Here is a 26,978-nt window from a genome sequence, read left to right on the forward strand (position 1 = left end):
TGTACACCCATAGTTCTCCATATATTATAATTCACCCCATAGTCCTCCATATATTATACTGCACCCATAATCCACCATGTAATATAATTCACCCCACAGTTCTCCATATATTATAATGCAGCCCCCATAGTCCTTCATATTGTAGTATGCAGCCCCCATATTGTTTATTGCTCTTCATAGGCCTCCATGTATTATAATGCAGCCCCATAGTCCTCCATGTATTATAATGCACTCCCATAGTCCATGTATAAGATGTCCTTCATATAGTATTATGCAGCCCCCATACCATTTAATGCACCCCCATAGGCCTCTGGCCACCGTGTACTCACTGATTAAAAAAATGATAAACAAGTCCTTACCTCTCTTTGTTCTCCCACTGCTTCGGTCAGAGCGTCCTCCCATCCTGCGCTCTCTAGTCTCAGCATAGCAGTTGCGCAGTAGTGATGTCACCGCAGTCTGTTGCAATGAGACGTCGAGCACTGTGTGCGATGAGCATGGGGAGCGTGGTGCCGCTACTGGCACCGGGCCCCCCTGACTCGCGAGTCCCATAGCAACCATGTTGTCTGCTCTTACAGACAGACTCTCTCACAGAGAGTGGTAGCCAGCTGCTTTTCTGCAGGGCGGGTGCCGGGCTCAGTTGCAGTTGCTATCTCTGCTGCGACAGCGGTCGTTACGCCCCTGGCAATCACTGTGATAAAGTCTCCTAGTGAATATTTGTTGTCCTACTTTTCCACAATAATAAAGACACCCTTCCAGAACTCCATAGCCTTATTAACCCATCTTTCCCACACAAGGCTTTACCTGTAAGCTCTGCCAGGTTCACTTTTCACTCCCCATTCAGATGAGGCTTTTTTTAGCACATGGAGAGGCCGGCCAATAGTGTTTAGGGACCATCCGTATTATAAGCCTTACGTTTTTAACATTTTTATCAATATTTCAAGTATTCATTAATCGATTTTATGTTTAGGTTTGTCATTTTTTCTGGCTCATCTTCTCTCCATTCAGGTCTCTACAATATCGGATCCTCTCAGTGGAGATCTCCTATAGAAGAGAATTCTCCTGATTGCCCCGTGAAGGATGGATATGGACAGGGACAAGATGGTGGAGAGGATATTACACCTCACCCTAGAGATCCTCTTCCGGCTTACTGGAGAGGTGAGAGATTCTGATGACGTCACATTACACCATTCCTATCTATGGGAAAAACAGATGGACAGAACTGGAGAGGTGAGGACTCTGGAAATGTGTGGAGTGAGATTTATTACTGTGTCTTTCCATAACCAGGATTACACAGTAGTGAAGAAGACCTCTAGTGAGCGCTGTCAGGCCCCTGTGTCTGAGGGATGGGGAAGACCCCTGAGCCCAATTACGTGGCCTCCACCTCACCCCCCGATACATGAGGACATCAATGACCAGAAGATCCTAGAACTCACCTACAAGATGATTGAGCTGCTGACTGGAGAGGTGACACCGCTGGGAATGCTGGGACATTATACAGTAACGCTATGAAGGGATCGGGGGTGACGGTATCATTGTATGTGTCAGGTTCCTATAAGGTGTCAGGACGTCACCGTCTATTTCTCCATGGAGGAGTGGGAGTATTTAGAAGGACACAAAGAACTGTACAAGGACGTCATGATGAAGGTTCCCCAGCCCCTCACATCACCAGGTAATAGACAGGACTAAATACACACGGCATATAATTATCTGTATGTAAAGAATGAATTCAGTCCCTGTATGTGTTTCCTCCAGGTCTATCCAGTAAGAAGACAACACCAGAGAGATGTCCCCGTCCTCTTCTCCCACAGGACTGTAAACAAGAAGACCCCAATGTTCCTCAGGATCATCAGGTAGATGGAGAGAAGGTGTCATGAAATCTCCCTATGATGTGTAGACGGCTGTGAAGGTCTTGTGCTCAGTCTTGTTTTATCCACCAGTATTATGTGTTTATACTTGTGTAATGAGAGCGGTGGAGATGGCAGGATTAGAGCTCATCATAGATGTGACTTCTCCATCTGTCTGTGACTTTTACAATATTTGTTTCAGGGTGAAGATCTGACCCATATTAATACTATAGAGACATATGTGAGGGGTGATGAGCGGTGTAAAGAGGAGATTCCTACATATGGCTACCCAGGTGAGTAGTGACCACTAAATGTAGAGAAGTCACAGATTCATCTCAGTCACCGGCTGTGGCTGCTTTCTCGGTTCTGTAGTCCGGCCATATCATAATCATGTGGTCATTATTCTGCCACTATGCCACAAATGTCTCCTTCACTTGAAACTGTTGGCATTTCTATTGGGACTGAATGCCCTTCTTCTATATAACTTACATCTTGGGAGGATCCACCTATCTCCTGGAATTAGAAGATGTTGACCCTCACCTGCCCAGATATGTAATGTAGAAATGACAGCGTACGTAGAATGTGCTGACAAGTTAGAAAATCACTTGAAGAAAAATATTTTGAAGGGCCTTTTAGAGAAAGCGGAGGGTAATGATGCTGTTTCCTTCCTAGAATCCTGGCATCATGAAGGATTGCTCTACCTTCTCTCCCTTCTGTGCTGCTCAAAGTGCTTATATGGTCCCTACAACACCTGGGCAAACTTCGCTTTTATGATCAACTACAATAAATGCGCAGCGAAAGCACAGAGTGAATTTCTGTACAAAAACAACTTAGAGTTTCCAATTATCCTGACTTTCCAATTTTTTAGCCCCCTACCGACTGCCTATATGCCTTTTTGAATGCCACTTTTGAATGCCACATTTTGACTATACTGTGAATTGATCCAAAATTTTCTGTACCCCAAAATGTTAATAGAAAAGCAATCCTGCCGCAATGGCAATAGCAGTACAGACCAAATCCTGATTAGAATAACAATTATAGCAAGGATTTAAATTAAATTAAAATGTAACTTTTAATATCAATATTCTAAAAACATGATACAACAAAGTGCAGTGCAGTGCATGAATAAATAAAAATCAGAAAGATCTCACCCAGTACTTCTCCTGAGGAGATCAGATGCCACCAGAACAATCCAAGGCAGAAGCAGGCCAAAACAGACCCAAGGGGGGGGGAAACCAGTCTCAACGTTCCCTACCCCTGTCGTGCCCCTGCAGAGGTTGCTTCCGCCCTTACAAGGGCAGCACCCAAGTCAGGAATGCTAGCCCTGATGACAAATACACCCTCCCAACGCATTTCCCTCTCTATATAATAAGAGAGTTCATCAGGGGAGAAAATCTTCAAGTAAAGCCTGCAATGGCAGGACAGTACTACACAATGTACATTGGTGGTACAAATGTGTAAACACACAATGCACGTTAATGGTGCAAATGTGTATGCTAGTGGCCAGTGGGACGCTGATGAGCGTCCCACTGGCCACTAGCATACACATTTGCACCATTAACGTGCATTGTGTGTTTACACATCTGTACCACCAATGTACATTGTGTAGTACTGTCCTGCCATTGCAGGCTTTACTTGAAGATTTTCTCCCCTGAGGAACTCTCTTATTGTATAGAGAGGGAAACGCGTTGGGAGGGTGTATTTGTCATCAGGGCTAGCATTCCTGACTTGGGTGCTGCCCTTGTAAGGGCGGAAGCAACTTCTGCAGGGGCACGACAGGGGTAGGGAACGTTGAGACTGGTTGCCCCCCCCCGTGGGTCTGTTTTGGCCTGCTTCTGCCTTGGATTGTTCTGGTGGCATCTGATCTCCTCAGGAGAAGTACTGGGTGAGATCTTTCTGATTTTTATTTATTCATGCACTGCACTGCACTTTGTTGTATCATGTTTTTAGAATATTGATATTAAAAGTTACATTTTTTTTTAAATCCTTGCTATAATTGTTACCCCAAAATGTTACCAATAAATGCTTCAACTCGTCCCTTAACAAACAAGTCCCCACTCAGGTCCATCATTTTTTAATGGAAATATAGTGGGGCTTCCATGTAACTGGAAGCAAAAAGTCCCTGGAGAAGCGCTCCTTCTGAGCCCCAGAGTGTGCCCTAGTCACAGTTATCGTCCACATTTCTGACATTACTGTAGCGAGGAAAGCCCAGTTAATTTACGGGTTGTGTGTCTCAAAAAGCACAAGCTGGGCACAATATTATGGATACTACAATGTACTGGGCACTACATTGGCATATTTACAATGTTCATTCTGCAACTTTCACTGCGTTTGACTCCATAGTTGTTTTCCACAAGCAAAATCATTGCCACACCAGCACATGAATTCCCAGAGGAGTGTAATTTCCAAAATTGAGTAGTTTGGGGGGTTTCTGCTGTTCTGCCACTTAAGGGCTCTGCAAATGGAGTCCGCAAATTATTGTAGGAAAATCTGTGCTACAAAAATCAAATGTCACTCCTCCCTCATGAGCCCCTGCCATGTGGCTAAACAGTACTGTACAGTCACATGTTGGGTATTGCCACGTTCAAGAGAAATTGTGTAACAAACTATGAGGAAATTTTTACTTATTTCCTTTTGGGAAAATTAGAAATCTGGGACGAAAACAATATATTACTACGAAAAGTGTAATTATTTTTGCTTCACTGCCCAATATTGTAACATTTTTTGAAGCACCTGTGTAGTGAATATGCTTACTTCACCTCTAGATGAATTTATTGAGGGCTGCAGTGTGCAGAATTGGGTCACTTGTGGGGGTTTCTGCTGTTCTGGCACGTCAGGGTCTCTGCCAACATGACCTGAAACTTACAAACCATTCCAACTATATCTGCACTCCAATATGGCGCTCCTTCCATTCTGAGCTTTGCACTCTGCCTCAAAAGTTGTTCTGTATTACATGTAGGGTATTGGCGAACTCAGGAGGAGTTGTACAACAAACTATGATGTCCATTTTTTTTCTTATTAGCCCTTTTAAAAATTAGACAGTTGGGGCTAAAACTACATTTTAGTGAAAACAATTGAATTCTTTTTTTTTTTCACTGCTCAATGGTATAAAATTCGGTGGCACACTTGTAGTGCCAATATGCTTACTGAAGCCCTAGATTTATTCATTGAGGAGTGTAGTTTGTAAGGTGAGGTCACTTATGGGTCCTGCTTTTTTGGCATGTGAGTGGTTTTGTCGGCGAGACATGACACCACCAAACCATTTCAGCCAAATTTGTACCCAAATATAGCGCTCCTTCTATTCCAAGCTTTACACTGTGCCTCAAAAGTAGTTTTCGACCACATATGAGGTATCGACATACTCAGAATTAATTCCTGAACAAATTGTACCATCAGTTTTCTCCATTTTGAAAACATTTTCTGCCAAAACAAATTTTTTGTGGAAAAAAAATGGTAATTTTTCATTTACAGAGCTCAATCTTATACAGTTCCGTGAATCCTCTGTGGGTTGATGATGCTCATGCACAGCTAGATGAATTCTTTGAGAAAAGTGGGTTCCAAAATCAGCTCACTTGTGGGGGGTTTCTGCATGTCAGGGGATCTTCAAATGTGACATGGCATCCGCAATCTATTCCAGCCAAAATAGTGCTCCAAAATTCAAGTAGTGCTCTTATCCTTCTGATCCCTGCTGTGCACTCAAACAGTAGTTTCCAACCACATGTGAGGTAGCGTCCTACTCGGGAGAAATTGGCCAACAAATTGTGTGGTCCATTTTCTCTATCTACTTTTGAGAAAATGAAAAATTTGGGGTTAAATCAGCATTTTTGTGGAAAGAAAAGGTAATTTTCACAGCACAATGTTATACAATTCTGTGAATCACGAGGGGGGTTCACTATGCTGACTGCACCCCTAGATAAATTCTTTAACTCCAGAATCCAAATGGTGCTCCTTCCCTTCCAAGCCCCGCTGTGTGCCCAAACAGTCATGCTCAGTAGAAATTGCATAAAAAATTGTCAATTTTCTTCTATTACCTTTGAGAAAATTTGGGGCTAAACCTAACATTTTTGTGAAAAATAACTAATTTTTTATTTTTTGTTTCTACTTTTAAGTCTTCACATAAATTAAAACAAACTTCCTAAATATGGTTTTGAATACCTTGAAAGGTGCAGTTTTTGAAATGGGGTCAACTTTGTTTTATTTGTTTGGGTTTTTTTTACATAATGGCCCCCAAAAGTCAAGTTGTAAATTTTGTCGTAAAAATGAAAAATTGCTGCTAAAATTTTAAACCCTTGAATATAATGCTGATGTAAGGTTAACATTCAGTAAGTGTTATTTATTGATTAATTTTAGTGGTATGACTGTGTGCTTTAGGGTTCACTCATACGACCGTTTAAGATGGCTGAGTGATATCCAATGGTTTGTCGAATAGCACTTGGCCCCATGTTATACTATGGGGCGGTGCCGAGTAGCGCTTTTTTTTAGTATTGATTTGCCATGAGAAAATGTTGCTGCATGCTGCAATTGGCAGCATACATTGGTTGGCGCGCACCCATTCAAGTCAATGGGTGCGTGCAAAACATCGGACTGAACTCGGATGTCATTCAAATGCAATCCAATATATGCTGACACAAACAAAAAAATAACTCCTAAAATTTTGACTTTATTAGATTAAATATTAAAAATGGGAAATAGTCCCATAACAAACAACACTCATTAGAAACAACAATGTGGTAATATAAATATATAGGGGCAAGGCAGGATGACCTTAGTAGGGCCTACCTTGCCGCTGAGGTCGGCTTCCTAGTCCTACGCAAATGGCGCCCCCCCACTCACCGACAACTGACTGACTGACAACAGTTTAGGAGTTAATTTATTGTTTTTGGTCTTGTTTCACTTCTAAATTAATTTTCACAGATTGTTCTACATGCTGACATAGTCGATGGAGAAGATGGAGAAATTAGGATTCTCCTTGTCATGACCATGCTTTGCAGACCTGTCGTCCTGCAGAGACAGTTTCTTGCCTTGCTCGGCTGGGCGTCCCATGCAGAGCTGGCTTACCCCTTGCGATCTCCTCCGGGTTTTCAGCCTCTCCCTGACCATTGGGGAGGGGTCCCTCTAACCTCGATTTGGATCTTCCTCCACATTATAGCAGAGCCAACCCTGCTGCCGCGCTGCCAGTGATATTTCCAGTTTTGTTTAGTGCTCGGCTAGTGCTCTGCTCGTCTCTTCCCTGATCCTATCCCGCTATCGCTCCCCTCCTCCAGCCCTCCTGACTGCCTTCCTTCGCCTATGTCTGCTTTCCCTGACCTCTCTGTGACCCCCTCCGTCTCACCTCCTTGTTTCCCCGTCCCGGTGTATTGCCCAACTCCCTCCATAAACCCCCTGCTGTATTACCCTCCTTCTCCTTTCTTTCCCAACTCTGTTGTCCATTCTCGTCCCTACCCTCTGACTGACTGCCTTGGTTTACTGACCTCGACTTGTTATGACTCTGCCTCACTTCCTCCTTTTGTCCTGACGCTACCTCTCTTTGCATCTATCTTGGCCTGTTTTGATTACTCTCCCCTGGGTTCTGCTCCTCCTTCGGTTTCTGCTAGTATATCCTATTTGGTTGTACTTAAGCGACACCTGGTTGTTTAGTTGCTAACTGCACCAGGTGTCTTTTCACACTCCTCACATGTTCTCTAATTGTCTCGTACAAGAGAATCGGATCACAGTAAATTGACACTCCGTTCAAACTTGGATCAGAGTTTGAGCTGAGTATCATTAACATAACTGGCCACATTCTCTCGCTTGAGAGAATCTACGCCATGTGAGTGAGCCCTAAAGAGCATAAGAATTCAAAGTTCAAAAAAATGCAAAATTTTCATCAAATTCCCATTTTTTTCATAAGTAAATGTAAATCATATGTACCTAAATTTACCACTAATATTAAGTACAATGTGTCACGAAAAAAACAGTCTCAGAATCCCTGGGATTAGTCAATGCTTTCCAAAGTTATTACATAAAGTGACATTGGTCAAAATTGAAACATTTGGGTGAAAACTGGCTTTAGCAGTAAGGGGTTAAAAAAGGTTACCATTGCAAAATGCCCCAGATCTACATTTAAGACACCTAAGTTCTGCACTGTTTTAAAAAGTTTTTTTTTAAATGTTTAATATTTTTTCAAGAAACTCATCTGATAGCTTAGATTATCAAGAGCCACCAAGCCACATCCTAAAATTACCCTAGAGATGTCTCACCACTAGTTAAGCGGGCTTACATGCTACAATATATCTAACGAGATGTCGGCGGGGTCACGTCGTAAGTGACGCACATCCGGCATCGTTAGTGATATCGTAGCGTGTGACAGCTATGAACGAGCAGAAATACTGACCTTCTTGTTCATCGCTGACACGTCGCTCATTTTCTAAAAATCGAACGTCCGGTTGTTCATTGTTCCCGAGGCAGCACACATCGCTCCGTGTGACACCCCGGGAACGATGAACACAGCTTACCTGCATCCCACCGGCAATGCTGAAGGAAGGAGGTGGGCGGGATGTTTACGTCCCGCTCATCTCCGCCCCTCTGCTTCTATTGGCCTGCCGCTGTGTGACGTCGCTGTGACGCCGAACGTCCCTCCCCATTCAGGAAGTGGATGTTCGCTGCCACAGCCAGGTCGTTTGGAAGGTAAGTACATGTGACGGGGGGTCACAGCATTGTGCAACACGGGCAAGAAATTGACCGTGCCGCAAAAACGATGGGGGCTACACGATACATTGTAACGTGTAAAGCAGGCTTTACTCATTATTTTACTGATGAAAACTGTTGAGTTTGATATCAGTAGATTTGTTATTGTCTATGCTCACAAATTTTGACTACAGTACTTAGTGCCCCAAATCCTCTGGTTTAACCCATTCCCGCAGCCGGTTTTCTGTTCCCAATCAGGCCCCATTTTCTATATCTGACACATGTCACTTTATGAGGTGATAACTTTGGAGGCTTTTTCTGATTCCAGTGATTCTGAGATGTTTATATGATACATTGTACTTATGGTCATTTTAGGTTGATATATTTTGCATTTGTTTTTTTGAAATACCTGAAAATTACCAAATAATTTAGAAACATTTGTATGTTTTAATCTTTACATTTGTATATTCTTAGAACAGATACTGATACCACACAAAATAGTTAATAAATAACATTTACCGTATTTCTTCTTTAGGTCAGCAGACTTTTTCTAACGTCCCCTTTTATATTTTTTTAGGATGATCAAAGGCTTACAAATTTAGCAACAAGTGTTTATATGTTTATTTTGAGGGCCTAGATTCTAGAAAATGACAGTCTTCATAGTATCAAAAAAATCACATTCAAGAAATACCACAATGCAATGGAATTGCAATGGAAGTGGAATACAAAAAAAAAATATTTTTCACTAAAGTGTTGATGTCGCCTCAATTTTTCATTTTAGAAAGGGTAATAGGAAACAAATAGACTTTACAAATTATTTTCCAACTTCTGAATCTTATAATGTCCGACATATATTAAACACCAAACCCAGAACCAGTATGGAAAGCTCAATGCATATAGTAGAACCAAAACACCAACCAATACAATGCAACAATGCAAGCCAGAATATATAGGGCCCCTTTCACATTGCCCTTTTACTTACGTTCAGTGGTCCCGTCAGGGCATCCTTCTCCCACCCTGCAAAACGTATTTTGGACGCAATGCGCCGACAGGGCCATTGACTGTAATGGAGCAGACTCCGATAGCGTGTGCTCTGTTTTGCTCCATTTTCGGGCATATACGTTTTCTGCAGGCGGAACCAAAACGTAGTCGACTACGTTCTGGTGTTCACCTGCAGAAAACGTATATGCCCGAAAATGGAGCAAGACAGAGCACACGCTAATGGAGTCTGCTCCATTATAGTCAATGGCCCTGTCGGCACATGCAGGGTGGGGGAGGGTTGGTTTGGACAGATGCTCCGACGGGACCACTGAACGTAAGTAAAAGTGCAATGTGCAAGCAGCCTTAAAAATATACCTTACTGTCACCTTACTTTGACCTTATATGCTGGTAATTGTATTACTATCTATGTTATGAATGATGCCTTCATTTTGCCTATATAGGCTCTCACACTAGTGAATGTATAACGTAAGCCCTATTGATTAATGTGAAGTAGGTCATCTATTGCTGCATCTATTTTTGGTTGTAACATTTACAATTTAAACAGCTTAAGAATTGTCGGTCTTTTATCATTGTAGTGTTGGTGCCAGGTCCCCTGCATCAATTCCATCCGTCACTTGGGTCGGTCCATTCGTTTTTATTGTATTTTATATGCGATTGAAATGATGATTTATAGATTCTTATATATTCTGGCTTGCATTGTATTGGTTGGTATTTTAATGCCTGATACATGGTCGTACAGTGCTGTCTGCGCACATGGCTGGGCTCAGATGGGAAGGAGCTCAATTTAGCTATTAAAACGCAGATTTTCCTTAAATAGTTTGCAAACACAATGAAACTGGGTCACTCTGCGTGTTCACCTGGTAGCTCAAAATACGGCTACCACAAACCGGATTGGGATTGCACTGCTTTTTGCTCTTTCACCACTATATATGGTTCTGGACCTTCCCGGGGAGAGGCACAAATAGTCAGTAAACAAGTCGGAGGCGGGGCCTAGCTCGGTATGTTAGTGGAAGCAGATCCTGTAGCTTCTGCCAAGCACCAAGGAAATCCCTAGGGAAGAAGGCCGAAAACACTCTCTCAGAAGACCCTCTGACCCCCTTGACCTGATTGCAGTGCTTACTGGCACCGATATGAAAAGGAGGGGGCCGAAAAAGCCGGTGGGAGAAGTGGAGAGGCAGAATCAAGATGGCGCCGTGGACAGCATTGAGCAGAGAAAAGATAAAGGTGCAGACGCTGAGGAGATCCGAGGACAGGCTGCAACACAGCTGGAGCGTTTTGCCAGGCAGGAGAGCAGTGGCCATCACGGAGAGACAGTGAGAGGTGAGCTGGAGATGAATCCGGGACTTGCAGACAGCATGGTGCTGAGTGAAGGAGGGGGGAGGGGGGAGAGCAGTGAGGGGAGCTGATGGCGCTCAGGCCTGCATGGGAGAGACAGATCCCAGATCTCAGGCAGCAGAGCTAGGGGATCTGACAGGCACACAGAATATCCCTGAAGAACCCACACTGAGAGAAATCCTCACAGCAGTAATGCTATGCAGAGCATCTATTACTGAGGTGACCCAGCAGCTGGGGAGCCTCAGAGAAGGCATGGCATCCATGCGGCACAAGCTTCATGAAGTCAAAGACAGGACAGGAGAAGTTGAGCAGAGAGTCAGTATCATAGAGGACCGCATGGCAGGATCTGACAGACGGGCAGCGTGCAGCAAAGCAAATAGCAGCACTCCTAGCAAAAACGGATGACCTGGAAAATAGATCGAGACGTAATAACCTGAGATTAATTGGCGTTCCAGAGAAAGGGGAAGGTACATCCCCAACTGAATTTTTTGAGGAATGGCTGAAAAGTAAAATTGGATATGAGCATCTCACCCCTCTATATGCGGTGGAAAGAGCCCATAGGGTTCCCACCCGCCCCATTCCTTCTGGACACCCGCCGCGACCTGTCCTGGCCATAATACTGCACTACAGAGACAGGGATAAATATCCTGAAGCATGCCAGAGGACACCCGGACTTGATCATCAATGGCTCCAAGATATCCATTTTCCAGACTACTCCATAGAAGTGCAAAAGCAAAGAGCCAAGTTCATTGACATCAAGAGAAGGCTGAGACAACTAAATCTGGTATACTCCATGATGTACCCGGCGAAACTCAGAGCGGTAGCGGGAGGAACAGTGCACTTTTTCCTGTATCCTAAGGAAGCGCAAAGATGGCTGGATGGCAATGAACGCTTACGGCGGGAAGGTCGTGAAGGGGAAGCTGGAGACTGACTTTTGGGGACACCCTACCTCTCATCGCATGCAGTGGTGTAGAGGAAGAATAATATGTTATGGTTGCCGGGGAGGAGTTCCTGTTTGAAAATTTAAAAGAAAAAAAAATATATATATTTTTTTGTTCACCCCGGCAATTTAAATTTAAATCTACATTTAATGGACTCTAGAGGAAAGGGGTCTGCAAACACCACTGAGGATGGGAGGAAATGTAATCCTGGCTATGGAAAGGGACTTTCCAACTCATACTGGATTCGCAATGCATAAATACTGAATTCATTTTTATTCTCCCCTCCCCCCTTTTTTGTTTATCATTTTCTCCCCGCTTTCTCCTCTTATTGAGGAGACTGAACATTATGGCTTGGGAACCAACAAAAGATACCCAATATTAGGCTTGGGATCCTAGGCAAAGACACCCACCCTCAGGCTTCAGAACGTGCGATAAAGAGACCGCCCGTGGCTGGCCTTGCACGGCTATCGGCCATGGCTCCTAGGCGATGGGGCTGCCAATTCTCGAAAGACAGCATTATTACAATTCTTAATAGGATTATAAGACCAATTCTTAGTGAATTGGTTGTGGTATAACCACCATGGACCAACGCAAGGGTTTGAATAGTGCAGTTACCATTCATTGTGTATTAATAAATAACACCATGTTCAGTGGCATTTTCCTTTTCTTAAACTGAGAGACTCCAATAAAAAAAACAATGATCCTTGTAGAGAAAAATGTGCTCTTTCTAATGATATCAGAATTAATATATTTTAGGGGTACCCTTTTTGAGAAATTTGACCTAAAAATAGGTAAAATTCGTTTTTTTAAAGTTTGTCATCATATGTGGGTGTGAATATTTCCACAAATACATATGATTTGACCGTGATATTGCAGCAATGCAAAGTCATGTAGATGTTTGGTGTACAGGGCAAAGCACCAGTTACTATTGGTGTTTGGTCTTGAGTTATATATGGGCAAAGTTAGGCATAAATTTTATGCGACACGTTTTACAAGCTACTTTGACATAAAATTGCGGCTGAAATATTGTTTTGTCATAGCCGGTAATAATTTTATCGTGTTTAGCAGCAAAAGTTGAGCTAGTATGCCAAATTTCAGCATCATAGCCAGTATAGAACTCTAATGGCTATGTGCCAAAGTTTGCAAAATCCTCTTAGCTGAAGCCGCAGGCTTGGTGGGACCTCCAGTGAAAGGTCAACAGTGCCCAATGTATTTGAGATCTGGCCCTAAAAATTTACAGAACCTCTTTTCAAACATACATGTACATCCTTATAAATTTTCAGCAAAATCGGAGAAGGTCGAGTGGGGACGATTTTTAAAACTGGTCCACTTGGACTTCCGGATCCTGCGCTGATCATGTAGGACACAGGACGCCTGAGCTCTGTCATTCCCTGCAGCTCTGACATATATACCGGACAACCCACCAGCCTCCCCCGCTCCATACCACTGGTGAGTGAAGTTGCTGCATGCAGGGAAGCTCATGGAGAGCCGTGGAGATAATCAGTTGAAACAGCGCGGTGAACTTCGCTCTCCCCCTCCCTCTCAAGATCTGGCAGCGTGATAAAGATGGCGCCGGAGCCTGCCCTGCACTAAAATCAGATCTGTACACAGAGAGCAGGACACAGCTGAGGGCTTACCTTGCACAGATCACTCACTCCCCCAGCACTAAACAGTTAACCGGCAGCAGAATAATAAATCTCCTGGAGCCCTGATAAGATATCAGCAGCAAACAAAGCTACTGACAAGTTCTGCAAAGAGCAGAGTTAAAAAGCAGGGAATCCCTGGGCCCTTCCCCCATCCTGTCCAGACCTGTGCTTAACAAGCAGGGGCTGAATCTCTAGACATACAGACTCAGTGCAATGCTCCTGCAAAAGTGAGGGAAGCTGAAGGAGGGAAGTTTAAACATACATCCCTGCAAAGTTACAGGACAGTGAGAATTCATATAACTCTGGCAGGGGGGAGAAAGGGGTGAAAGTGAGAATAAACAAAAGGGGGAGCAGAATCAAGATTTGTCTGACAACCCACACTAAATCAGTGTCAAAACTTACGTCCCTTCATTCACTATTTGATGGAAAGATACCTGCTGCGCAGCAGCTCCAAAACACAAAATCCTCATACATCCAGCGTACAGTGTGAAAAAAAGATTGTGACTGCCCATACAGAATTAAGTGTCCCTCGGTCACCTGAAAATACTCATCAGATGGAGATGGAGGATTCCCCGGGGACCCCGGATGTATTCAAAACAATGGAGGGTATGGATTATAAGCGTCTGGCTGATGAAGTCGCCAATCGTTTGCTACCTGACATTTCCGCTACAATTAAAGCATCAATAGCAACAGCTCTCAGTGCCATACAGAACCAACTTGATGAGACGGTGGAACAGGTTGCGGCTATGGAAACCAGAATGTCGACGTTAGAGGAGGACTTCAGCTCTGACCACACTACAGTCATGCGTCTGGCCAGGGAGAATCTGACCCTGAGGGACCGTGTGGACGATCTGGAGAACCGCTCCAGAAGAAGCAATTTGCGCATTGTCGGCCTGCCTGAAACATACCCGGTTGGTGAGCTACGTACATTGTGTGAATCCACTATTCCTACAACCCTGGGAGTAGCAGGAAGGAGAAAAGTGGAAAGGGTGCACCGCATTGGTCCGCCAAGGAGAGGTGATGAGAGTGAAAATAACAGACGCCCAAGACAAGTCATAATGAAATACTTGGACTTCTCCGATAAACAGGAAATATTACAGGTATACAAGAAATTGAAACATCCCTTGGAGGTGAAAGGCTCGCGCATCTTGCTCTTCGAGGATTTTTCTGCGGAGGTCACACGGCAGCGGAGGGCATTCTCATACATATGCTCAGCCTTATTTAAGAGAAATATACGCTTCCAGTTAAAGTACCCGGCAACGTTGATTATCAGACATCAGGATGGATCCTACAATTCTTTCTCAAGTCCAAAGGAGGCAGAGGCCTTTATTGAGCGGATCAGCAGTCCTCGTGACCTCAGGAATTCTCCAGGACAAGGGCGCAACGACTCACCGGACCAGAGAGTGACCAAAGGGAGCTCTGTGAAGCTCGCTACAGCTTCCCCGAAGGACCGGAGACAACAAAACAAGGAACTTAAGGGAACCTGAGACAAATAGACAACTGTCGGATGTGTAAAGTTCAAGGTGGGACACCTGTTTTTGATTTAGGTTGGAGAAGCCGCAGTGGAAAAAGTTCAAGAAATCTGAGGCGGAGGAAAGGAAAGAGAACCTTTTTTTTTTTCCTTCTCTCTCTTTCTTTGTAGGTGGGACACTCCTTTATATTGGTTAAATGCTATACAAGTATAAGGTTGACTGAGCTTGGAAAATGATCAGAAAAAAGTGAAGTCTTGAGTATTATGGAATAGTTGGGGGGGGGGGGGGGGAGGGGAGGGAGATGTTTGAAATGTTTGGGGATTTTGGATTCAAGTGAAGTAGCAAAGATTTTACACAGAGTTATTATTATTACTACTACTCTCATTATTGCAAGTGAGCACTATGTTCAATTGTCTAATTGGTTGAATTTTTTTTTGGCAAGGGAGGGCAGCAAAAACATGGTAAACGAAAGGCAGGATTTCCATTTATTACATGTGCTTTATGAGAATAGTCACCTGGAATGTTAAGGGGTTACGTTCCCCCCAAAAAAGAATTAAGATATTACGCCACCTTAATCGCCTCAAACCGGACATTGCGCTCCTTCAGGAAACTCATCTGGAAGGTTCAGACATGCAGAGGATGGGGAAATTGTGGTTTGGAGGAGTCTATGGGTCATCTTCAGTTAAAAGGAAAGCAGGGGTTATTACATTAGTTAGTAGGAGATTACAACATCAAGTCCTGGAAACATATGCGGACACGGAAGGTAGGGTTCAGATGGTCTCAGTGGAGATACCTGGAGGAATTTATAAAATCTTTAATATTTATGCCCCGAACGAAAACAACAAATCATTCTTTCAACGACTTGAGGCCAAAATTTTAGAACATGCCCATTTTAATCTAATAATTGGGGGGGATTTCAACTCGGTGGTATCTGTGCTAGAGGACAGGAAAAATGCTAAATGCCCCCCAAATGTACCGCGCGGCCATGATAAAGTTATGCGTCCTCTGTTAAATGCCACGGCCTTATGGGATGCGTGGAGACTATTGCACCCTCAGGATAGGGAATTTACGCACTATTCACATGCTAATAGCTCCTGGTCTCGCATTGACTACTTTCTTATTTCAGGGAACCTGGTACGTGCGCTCCACTCAACTACTATCCAGGATTTGGTGATTTCTGACCATGCCCCGGTGGTGCTAGACCTAGCAAACATCTATCCCAGAGGAACGGACTATCTGTGGAGATATCCTTCCTTCCTTAAAGATAACGAAGATTTTTCCTTGAAATTAAAGGAATGGTGGACGGAATTTATGGTACATAATGATCAACATAAAGACACACCTATGTTATTATGGGACACGGCGAAGGCAGTATTACGGGGCAGAACGATAGCACATGTTTCCTATTTGAAGAAAAAGGCTCATCTTAAATTTACTGAAACCTCCCATAAATTGAGGGAAGCATATACTTCTTTTCAAAAGCATCCTGATAGGGACCATAGAGATAGATGGGTAATAGCCCAAAGAGCTTTTAATGGGTGGGCGGAAAAACGGGAACAAATGGCTAGGTCAATGCAAGAAGCTACATTACATCGCTTTGGAAATAAAGCAGGGAAAATACTGGCCAATTTAGCGAAAAATAGGATTATAACTCAGGGACCCATGCAAATAAAAAATCAAAAGGGGGAGATACACAAAAACCCTAAGACAATAATTGAGACTTTAGGCACGTATTGTAGAAACCTTTATTCGTCGGAAAAGCGAGACAAATTTCCCGATAATAATCTTTTATCTAAAGTGACACTACCTCGACTCACAGAAGAGCATCGCACTTTTCTGAATGCCAAAATTACGGGGGAAGAAGTATTGGGGACAATCAACTCCATGCATAATTATAAAGCCCCTGGCCCTGACGGATTTACGGGAGAATTCTATAAAACAGTAAAGGAAGAGATCTTACCTACATTACTAGAGCTGTATAATAGCATACTAGACGGTAATGCGTCTTTCCAAAATAATAACCGGGCATATATAAAATTGATCCCTAAACAGGGGAAGGACCCGAAGGATCCTGGTTCGTTCAGGCCCATATCACTTATCAACCTAGATATGAAGATAATGTCAAAGATTATGGCAAATCGTCTAGCTATAATTCTTCCCCAACTGATTTCCCCAGCACAGGCCGGTTTCATTCAGAAAAGATCAGGGACACTAAATATTAGAAAAGTTCTTCTTGTCCTGGATAGGGTTAACCTTCGGCCTCTGAAAGGAGAATCTCCCGCTTTGCTTACAATAGATGCCGAGAAAGCCTTTGACAATATTGAGTGGTCATGGCTTTATAGAGTTCTAGATGAAATGCGTTTTTCGGGGTCATTTTATACCTACATTAGAGAAATTTACACAAATCCGAAGGCTCAAGTTTACATTCCAGGATATCTGTCAGCCCCTTTTCCGTTACTGAAAGAAACCAGACAGGGTTGCCCCCTTTCCCCATTACTTTTTAATCTGGCTCTGGAACCATTGGTACGATTGTTATCTACACATAGCACCTTCCAGGGTATTTCTGTAAATAATAGACAAATTCAGTCAGCTTTTTTTGCGGATGACATTTTGCTTTTCCTTTCGAATCCAGCTCAGCAGGTCCCCGAGATTTTACAAATTTTGCGAGAGTTTGGAGCGTACTCAGGCTTCAAGATTAATGCGTTAAAGTGCGAGCTCCTATACCTGGGAGGGACAAATGTTCAAACACGGGAGCAGAACCCTTTTGAAGGAATTACAGTGGCTAAGTCATATATCACATACTTGGGAGTTAAAATAGGTAACGTTCCGGCAACCCTCTATAGTCTAAACTATCCACCCCTTCTGAGCCAAATAGAGCAAGATCTTAAAAGATGGCACGACCTTCCATTGAACCTAATTGGTAGAGTCCACCTAATTAAGATGATGTCGATATCAAAATTAATGTATCATCTTCAAACACTTCCCCTGCTTCTCAAGCATAAAGATATTGTCCAGCTAAATAGAGCTTTTTCACACTTCATTTGGAGGGGGAAACGCCCTCGTATAGGGCTTAAGAAGTTGATGGCATCTAAGGTTCATGGAGGTCTGAGTTTGCCGAACATTCGGGGTTACAATATAGCCTGTTTGACTAGATATATATTGGATTGGATTAAAGGCTCTAGGCATTATTCAGCGTTGGAGCTTGAGAGAGACTATGCACAACCTTGGGATCTGGTGGCATTGTTTCATACTAGGCAGGCTAATCTCCCAGTGAAAATCAAGCACTCTTCCTTATTTATAGACACGATTGCAGCGTGGAAGGCGTTGAGGGAAAACTACAAACTTCCCCATAAAATATCCAAATACTTGCCTATATGGGGGAATCCAGAGTTTGTGCAGGGGACAAGCAATAAGCTGTTTGAAGAGTGGAAGGTGAGGGGTATAAGGACTGTTGCTCATCTCTTGCACACCTCAGAGCCTAGATTGTTGAGTAGAGACGAAATTATAGCGCAGTATGGCCTGGGGCCTAACCAAGTAATCCAATATGACCAAGTGAGATATAGTATTATGACTCAGTTGCATGATGTGACCCAGGAGGTAGTATTTAACTCTTTTGATTGTCTGGTAAAGAACTCAATAACTTCACCATCTATCTCTTTTCTTTATGGAGCCATGCGTGATCTATTAATAGGACAACACCCGGAAGGTTTATTTAAATCTTGGGAAAAACAATTTGAGGACCCGTCTATGGGGGTAAAAATTAGGGGAGGGTGGAATGCTCTTCGTAAATCAATTTTAAATGAGAATTGGCGAGAAACCCAATTTAGAATTATGCACAAGGCAATTTATGGTTTTAATCTCCCTCCATCAGCAACAAAGCCAGACAGGCTTACGTATTGCCCTAAGTGTAAGAGTAGTGGAACTGATCTCCTTCACGGGTTGTGGTCCTGCCCCCATTTGAGTTTATTGTGGTCACAGATCAAAAGTTGTATACAAAAGGTGTGGGGTTTTGAAGTTCGGCTCTCACCTGGGTTCGCTATTTTTCACCATTGGGAGGAGGGGAACGATACCAAAGGGAAGATGACTAACCCACCCAGACTTATACATGTGATACTTCTGGCAGCCAAGAGAGCGATACTAAAAAATTGGTTGGAGTCTAGGGTCCCCGCGATTGAAGAGATCTTGGGTCAGCTCATGCATCTTCTTGAAATAGAAGGATTGGATGCAGAGAGAAGGGTGGATAGAATACGACAGCACTTTAACAAATGGAAGAAATTCATACTGGCCTATTGTACTCGGGAGGAGATAGTCAGGATTATGTCACCTTTCAAAGACACAGTGTGGTATCATACTGAAAAATTGAAGGATACATTGGATGGCTTGGAGGTGGGGGAGGAAAGGCTGAAAGCTGACTAAAAGGAGAGGGGGAAATAACCGATTTGAGTGGGACTTCTTTATTGTATGTCATTACCATGTTCACAAGGGTTCAATGGGGGGAATGATAAGAATGATGGGTTAAGGGGTCGCTGCTTTCCTTTGCTTTATCTTGCCATGTTACGGTTATTGATTTTAAAAATTGGTATGGAATTTGGGATGATCAAACATGACAATGTAATGTTTTTGAATTGAATTTACAATGCTGAATTCGATTATGCCAGTGTTATGTTATTGAAAAATTTGAATAAAAATATAGTTAAAACTGGTCCACTTGATGTGGAATGACCCAAAGGTCATCGTGGATAAAGATGGGCGGTATGTATGTCTTTCCTGTAGGCTGGGGACAAGAGCCGTAGTAATTATATCCCTATACATACCTCCGCCATATTGCAGCAAACTACTTCACAGTCTGATAAATTTATTGGCAGACTTTCCGGGGGTTCCCTTTATGGTAATGGGAGATTTTAATAATATTCCGAATTCACATTAGGACAAAGGGAGACATGAGGTACGAAAAATGGGGGGTAACTGAATGAAGCAATGCAAGGTTTGGTAGTGGGTACTAAATACTTCCCCAAGACGGTATCAGATCATTCGCCCCTGTGTGTAGAAATAGATCTGGGGGAACAACAAAACAAAAATAGACCCTTATGGAAATTAAATCCCTTTTGGTTACAATTAGTGGAAGAAGGGGGGGGGGGAATTAGTGTTAGTTTAAGGGAATACCTTAGGTTCAATGAAGGATAGGCATCTATTGAAATGCTTTGGGAGGCAATGAAGGCATACTTGAGGGGATTGTATGTAAGGGGTATATCTAAGGTAAAGTCGGAGGCAAGAAGCAGAATCAGCTTGCGTTTCAGGAATTGGGGGAGGCGGAAGATGCTTTAATATCAAACCCCACGCAAAAGCTAGGATGAAGGCAGCTCAAAAGATGGTTAATAGATTACCATACAGGCGGCGGAGAGAAAGAAAATGTTCCAGACCACGCAGTCCTTTGAGAATGGAGAACGGGCGGGTCACCTATTATCAGTGATATCTGCGGCACAGAGGGAATCGACATATATTGCACGGTTACAGTCAGTAGATGGGGCAGTTGTCACGGACACCTCGGGGATCCTAAAAGTACTAGAAACATTCTACTCTGATCTATACTCAGTCAAGGTGCACCCGGAGGCGGGGGAGGTGGATGAATTTCTAGGCAGAGCTCAGGTGCCAGTCCTCTCAAGGGAATCTAGAGAGTTACTAGACGAGCCATTTAACTTAGAGGAGTTGGAGCTAGCTCTGAGTGATATGGCGAACGATAAGGCGCCAGGGGTAGATGGGTTTCCGGCTGAAGTATATAAGCAACATAGGGAGGCTTTACTGCCGGTGCTGCTTAAGGTATATAATTCATGTCTGGAGAGAGCAGAGCTGATGTCGTCTATGTAGGAGGCAATAATTGTGGTACTCCCTAAAGAAGGCAAAGACCCGGATTTTACAACCTCTTACAGACCGATTTAACTATTGACGGTAGATGTAAAGCTCCTGGCTAAGATCCTTGCAAATAGGCTCACCAAAGTCATTACATCCCTAATACACCCAGATCAAGCAGGATTTATGCACAACAAATCCACGGCAACTAACCTTGGGAGACTGTACCTGAATATGCAGATACCGGCGGAAAATAAGGAGCGGAGGGTTATTTTCTCCTACGAGAATTTGACAGCGTAGAGTGGGGGTATCTATGGGCTACGATGCGATCAATGAGGTTTGGGGAAGTATATAGTAGGTTGGTGCAGCTGTTGTACTCTACTCCTACGGCAAGAATTAGGGCGAATGGCAGCATGTCAGATAGATTTTCTCTCTTTAAGGGCACAAGGCAGGGGTGCCCACTTTCCCCCCTGTTGTTTGCTATCGCTATCGAACCACTGGTGGCGGTGATGCGGCGGGATCCTGGTGTAGTGGGTTACCGATATGGGAGTGTGGAGGAGAAAGTGGCCTTATATGCGGACGATTTATTATTGTTTCTGGGATATGCAGGGAGTTCCTTGGAGGCGGTAATGAGGGTCATATCTAACTTTGGAAGGATATCAGGGCCCACAATAAATTGGGACAAATCGATTTTGATGCCACTAGATGAAACGCCCTCCAATGTGGTGGTGACTTGTGCTCCGGTTCAGGTGGTGTCAGAGTTTAAATATCTGGGATTTATGATATCCAATAAACTGATTGAGTATGAACGTCTTAATCTCGCCCCCCTTTTACTTAAGTTAAAACAAAAGATTCTGGCCTGGTCCAAACTGTACCTTACGGTGGTGGGGAGAGTCAACTTAGCTAAAATTATACTAATGCCCGAACTGCTCTATGTGCTCCACAACGCCCCGATGTGGCTACCACAAAATAGGTTTTATAAAATAAATTCTATTTTCCGAGGCTTAATCTGGGGAAGGAAGCGCCCACGGATGAGGCTAGAATATTTACAGAGACCGAAAGATGAAGGGGGACTGGCTCTACCTAACCCTTGGTGCTATTACTTAGCTGCTCAGAGTCAACACATGGTGGGGTGGGGTGTGACAGGTTTGATGACCTCAGCGGGGAAAATATTACTATATGTGATCGGAAAAGGACCTCTGCTGGCAAGTCTGGAGGCGGGAAAGTTTCGTCCACACTCTGCATCATATCCTACTATACAGTTGATAGATAAAGTATGGGGTAAGATCAAACAGGTGAGGCAGGTAACCGGGTTCACTAGATATACCTCCGTGTGGGACAACCCCAACATTCTGGAATTTTTATCCCTTAAAGAATTTGAGCAATGGAGGAGAATTGGCATCTGGTACCTCTCCCAAGTGATGGATGGAAACATATTTAAGACTTTTTAAGTACTGCTAAAAGACTTCCAACTGGGACATAGTATGTTTTATAAATACCTGCAGCTACGTCACGCATTTGAATCGCAGAACAGAATAACACCAATTGTTATACAATCAGATAGTGTAATTAATATATTAGGGACGCAGAGAGGGACGGCAGGATGTATATCGATGGTCTACGGGGGACTTCTGTCCATGTCGGTTGGGAGGCAACAAATTGGGGCATATGCAAGGTGGGTGGAAGATTTGGGAGAAATTGGGGAGGAGAAATGGGAGTCTATTTTGCAATATGTCATCAAAATATCTCTGAGCGAGGCAAAACGGCTATCGCAAATATATGTTATATACAGAGTATATAGAACCCCCGTGTGGATGAAGAAAGTGGGAGTGAGAACGGATTCCAAATGTCCAAAATGTACTGTGGAAGAAGCAGAGATCATGCACGTGTTGTGGGAATGCCCGTGTTTACAAGGGTTTTGGGTCACATTGTTAAATTTAATTCAATCAGTGATGCAAGTGGACCTACCCAGAAACCCGTTGGTGTGTGTGCTAGGCTGTGTGGATGAAGTGGGGGTGGATGAACAAGAGAAACTGGCAGTGGCACGATTGTTGTATGCAACAAGGAAATTAATTGCCTTATATTGGCTATCTGAAAAAGCACCGACACGTAAGGAATTTGTTGACAAAGTGAATTATATTATTTATATGGAGAAAAATGTTTATATTCAAAGGGGGAGGAAAACTCAATATGAGAAGATCTGGAGCAAGTGGCTGGACCTTCCAGGATTAGCATCATTAGATATACTGAAAGATAGGATATTTAGACTATAGGTAGGAAAGGAAAGATCGCAGTGGCTGAGAAATAAGGAGGGCAGGTCATTATGTGAATAAAGAGGGATGTAGAGAGTGGAGGGGTGAGACCAGAAGAGGGTGGGGGGAGGGGAGGGAGGATGTGTGAGGACTACCCTCACAATTTGTTATGTTTATGAAAGTTTTAAAATGCAATAAAAAAGTATCTGATAAAAAAACAGGTCGGAGTCAATACAGGAAACAAATACACAAGCTGGGAGCTGAATATAGAGGATTGAACCAGAGGAGAACAAGGCTATATCTGGCAGCTTCAAGCAATATACTTTGAGTTTTATTAGGGTGGGGTGCTTTCCAATTGGCTGAAGCAGAGAGCTGATTACTCCAGCTGGACTGCACACACACCCATACTGCTAGACTGGATGGTATTACAGGTCCCAGCCATCTTAATCTTGGTTATTGGATAGAACCTGCACTGCCCAGAGCTTCAGGTTCCGACGTCTCTGCCAACACCAGTGCCGCCTGCAGAATGAATAATGTGGAACTTGGTGACAGAAGCAAATGTCACTAAAGCAGATCCCACAGGAGATGTGACATATTTCCAGAAGCCCTAATGTGTAATTGTAACCCTAAGTGAATTAATTTATAGGACTAGTGACTATTTTGACTTCACAGTCAGCATGCAGTAGATGTTAGAGAGCGAAAATTGCAAATATCCCATTTTATTACCCAAAACAAAGTGCCCAGATTGTGCTTCAGGAGACACGGACACCGTTAATTCAGTGGGTTCTTTTCACTATAGCAATGCCAAATACATGGATGCTAATGGTGCCACACAAGGCTCAAATGAGAGGGGTAGATTTGACTTTGGGAGAGTGGATTTTGCTGGATTGGATTATGTAATCCATGTTGCTTTGAGTCTTTGAGCCACTAATAATGTGGAAACCCTGTTTTTCCATTGACATATGATGGGTGTGAGTGGTGGCTTGTTTTCTGTGGAATGAATATAAATTTTTATTGCCACTATTTTGTTCTAGAAAACCTTTTTGGTGGCTTTTTATTCCAATATTTGGGAGGCAAAATGAACAAAGTATTGAACACCACACTGGTTTTCAACTGGTTCATGCCATAAAGTCTTCTACTAAACTTCGAACTGTCATTATCTTGGTGAATTGTATGTTGTTACATAACTTGTTATTTTTACTGACATTTAAAGTAGAAATGTTGAAAAATATAAATTTCAATTATTTTATTCAAAATAATAATTGGTTTTATTCTTGGCAGATGACTGTACCAGAAGATCAGAGGGACACCTGACATCTTCAATTCATAAATCAGATGAACTTGAGATCTCACAGAATGTAATTGAAGCAAATGACATTACTCAGGATATTCCATCATCCTTTCACAGCAGGGATCTATCTTCTCATCCTTTGAAACAGGTCCTATCAAAAAAGCCATTTTCGTATTCAGAATACGGAAATCGTTTTTCCCTCGAAACATCTATTGTTCAACATCAAAAAATTCACACAGAGGAAAATAGATTTTCTTGTTCCAAGTGTGGGAGATATTTTAACAACAAATCAAGTCTTGTTAAGCATGAGAAAAATCATAATGAGGAGAAGCCACGTTCATATTCAGAATGTGGAAAATGGACTTTTAGTAGTCATGAGAAAACTCACTCAGGGGAGAAGCCATTTTCATGTTCAGAATGTGGGAAAAAGTTTAACCAGAAATCTCATCTTGTTAGCCATCAGAGAACTCACACAGGGGAGAAGCCTTTTTCATGTTCCGAATGTGGGAAATGTTTTAACCAGAAATCTCATCTTGTTAGTCATCAGAGAACTCACACAGGTGAGAAACCTTTTTCATGCTCAGAATGTGGAAAATGCTTTACAGAGAAAATAAGTCTTATTAAACATCAGAGTGCTCACACAGGGCAGAAGCCATTTTCATGTACAGAATGTGGGAAAACCTTTAACCAGAAATCTTATCTTGTTAGCCATCAGAGAATTCATACAGGAGAGAAGCCATTTTCATGTTCAGAATGTGGGAAATGTTTTGTACAGAAACATGTTTTTGTTAGACACCAGAGAATTCACACAGGGGAGAAGCCTTTTGTATGTTTAGTATGTGGCAAATGTTTTGTACAGAAGTCAGTTCTTGATCAACACCAGAAAACTCACTCAGGGGAGAAGCCATTTTCATGTTCAGAATGTGGGAAAACTTTTAATCAGAAATCTCATCTTGTTAGACACCAGAGAACTCACACAGGGGAGAAGCCTTTTTCATGTTCAGAATGTGGGAAATGTTTTACAGAGAAAACAAGTCTTATTAAACATCAGAGTACTCACACAGGGTTGAAGCCATTTTCATGTTCAGAATGTGGGAAAACGTTTAACCAGAAATCTTATCTTGTTAGTCATCAAAGAACTCATACAGGGGAGAAGCCTTTTTCATGTGTAGATTGTGGAAAATGTTTTGTACAGAAACATGTTTTTGTTAGACACCAGAGAACTCACACAGGGGAGAAGTCGTTTTCCTGTTTAGAATGTGGAAAATGTTTTGTACATAAATCCGTTCTTGTTCAACACCAGAAAACTCACTCAGGGGAAAAGCCATTTTCATGTTCAGAATGTGGGAAAACGTTTCACCAGAAATCTCATCTTCTTAGACACCAGAGAACTCACACAGGGGAGAAGTCGTTTTCCTGTTTAGAATGTGGAAAATGTTTTGCACATAAATCAGTTTTTTTTCAACATCAGAAAACTCACTCAGGGGAGAATCCATTTTCATGTTCAGAATATGGGAAAGGTTTTAACCAGAAATCTTATCTTTTTAGTCACATAGGGGGTAAGCCTTTTTCTTGTTTAGAATGTGGGAAATGTTTTACAGATAAATCATGTTTTGTTAAGCACCAGATAACTCACAAAGGGGAGAAGCAATAAACATGTCCAGAATGTGGGAAAAGTTTTGTCCAAAAATGGTACCCTCTTAATCCCTTCACAACACATGACGCACATTTACATTGTATATCATGTCTCTCTGAATTTGAGTCCACATTTTTTCTGCCAGAGGATAGCGGCATTAAACACGTAATGATATGGGGCAGATAAGTCTGTGCGCACGCGTTAGCAATCCCATGATGTGTTTGCGGGGCACCGATGTGTTGTCATGGCACTTGGGGTCTTCTTGAAGACCTCCACGCTTGTCATAATGATTCTTTTGTGAAAGTCAGCCTGTAGTTGGTATTCATAGCAGATCATGATATTCCATATACATAGCAGTGCCAATCAGATGACTGCAGCGTAAAGACTCTTAAGTGGAATATAAAATATAGAAAAAAGTAAAAAAAAAAAACTTTTAAATGTGGATGAAAAAAACAAACACGCTCACATCACAGCCTTTTGCCTCATTAAGACTAAAACAGTAATAAAAAATACACATATTTGGTTTTGCTGCATTTGTAAAAGTCCAATGTATCAAAATGTAAAGCAAATTACTCCAATCGGGAAAAGAATTAATGAGATAAAAAATCAAATCTCCAGGATTATGTTTTTTGTGGGTCAACGGCAACACTGTTATAAAATGCAATAAGAAGTGCTAAAAACAATGTATCTACACCAAAATGATATTGGTAAAAACAACAGCTTATGATGCAAAAATAAGACATCACATAGCACTATATATCAATGTAAATACTTTTATGTCCAAAAATAACAAAAGTATTCTAAGGGCGGCTTTGCACACTACGACATCGCAAGTGCGATGTCGGTGGGTTCAAATCAAAAGTGACGCACATCTGGCGTCACTTGCGATGTCGTAGTGTGTAAATCCTAGATGATACGATGAACGAGCGCAAAAGCGTCGTTATCGTATCATCGGTGCAGGCTCCGACATTTCCATAATGCCGGTGCTGCGACAGGTACGATGTTGTTTCTCGTTCCTGCGGCAGCACACATCGCTGTGTGAGAAG

At 42.6% G+C, this 26,978-nt stretch overlaps 1 protein-coding gene across 1 annotated transcript; it reads left to right on the forward strand.

Annotated features, from left to right (window-relative positions):
• Positions 1–1,294: 1,294 nt before the first annotated feature.
• On the forward strand, positions 1,295–26,734 carry LOC142312241 (uncharacterized). The gene is made up of 5 exons (XM_075351163.1): positions 1,295–1,464; positions 1,546–1,669; positions 1,753–1,850; positions 2,047–2,137; positions 24,287–26,734. Exons 1-5 carry the CDS (start codon positions 1,441–1,443, stop codon positions 25,948–25,950), a joined length of 2,001 nt encoding a protein of 666 aa, XP_075207278.1. The 5' UTR covers positions 1,295–1,440; the 3' UTR covers positions 25,951–26,734.
• Positions 26,735–26,978: the final 244 nt, after the last annotated feature.

The sequence above is a fragment of the Anomaloglossus baeobatrachus genome, chromosome 5 (genome assembly GCF_048569485.1).
Source record: "Anomaloglossus baeobatrachus isolate aAnoBae1 chromosome 5, aAnoBae1.hap1, whole genome shotgun sequence".
Lineage (NCBI taxonomy): Eukaryota > Metazoa > Chordata > Amphibia > Anura > Aromobatidae > Anomaloglossus > Anomaloglossus baeobatrachus.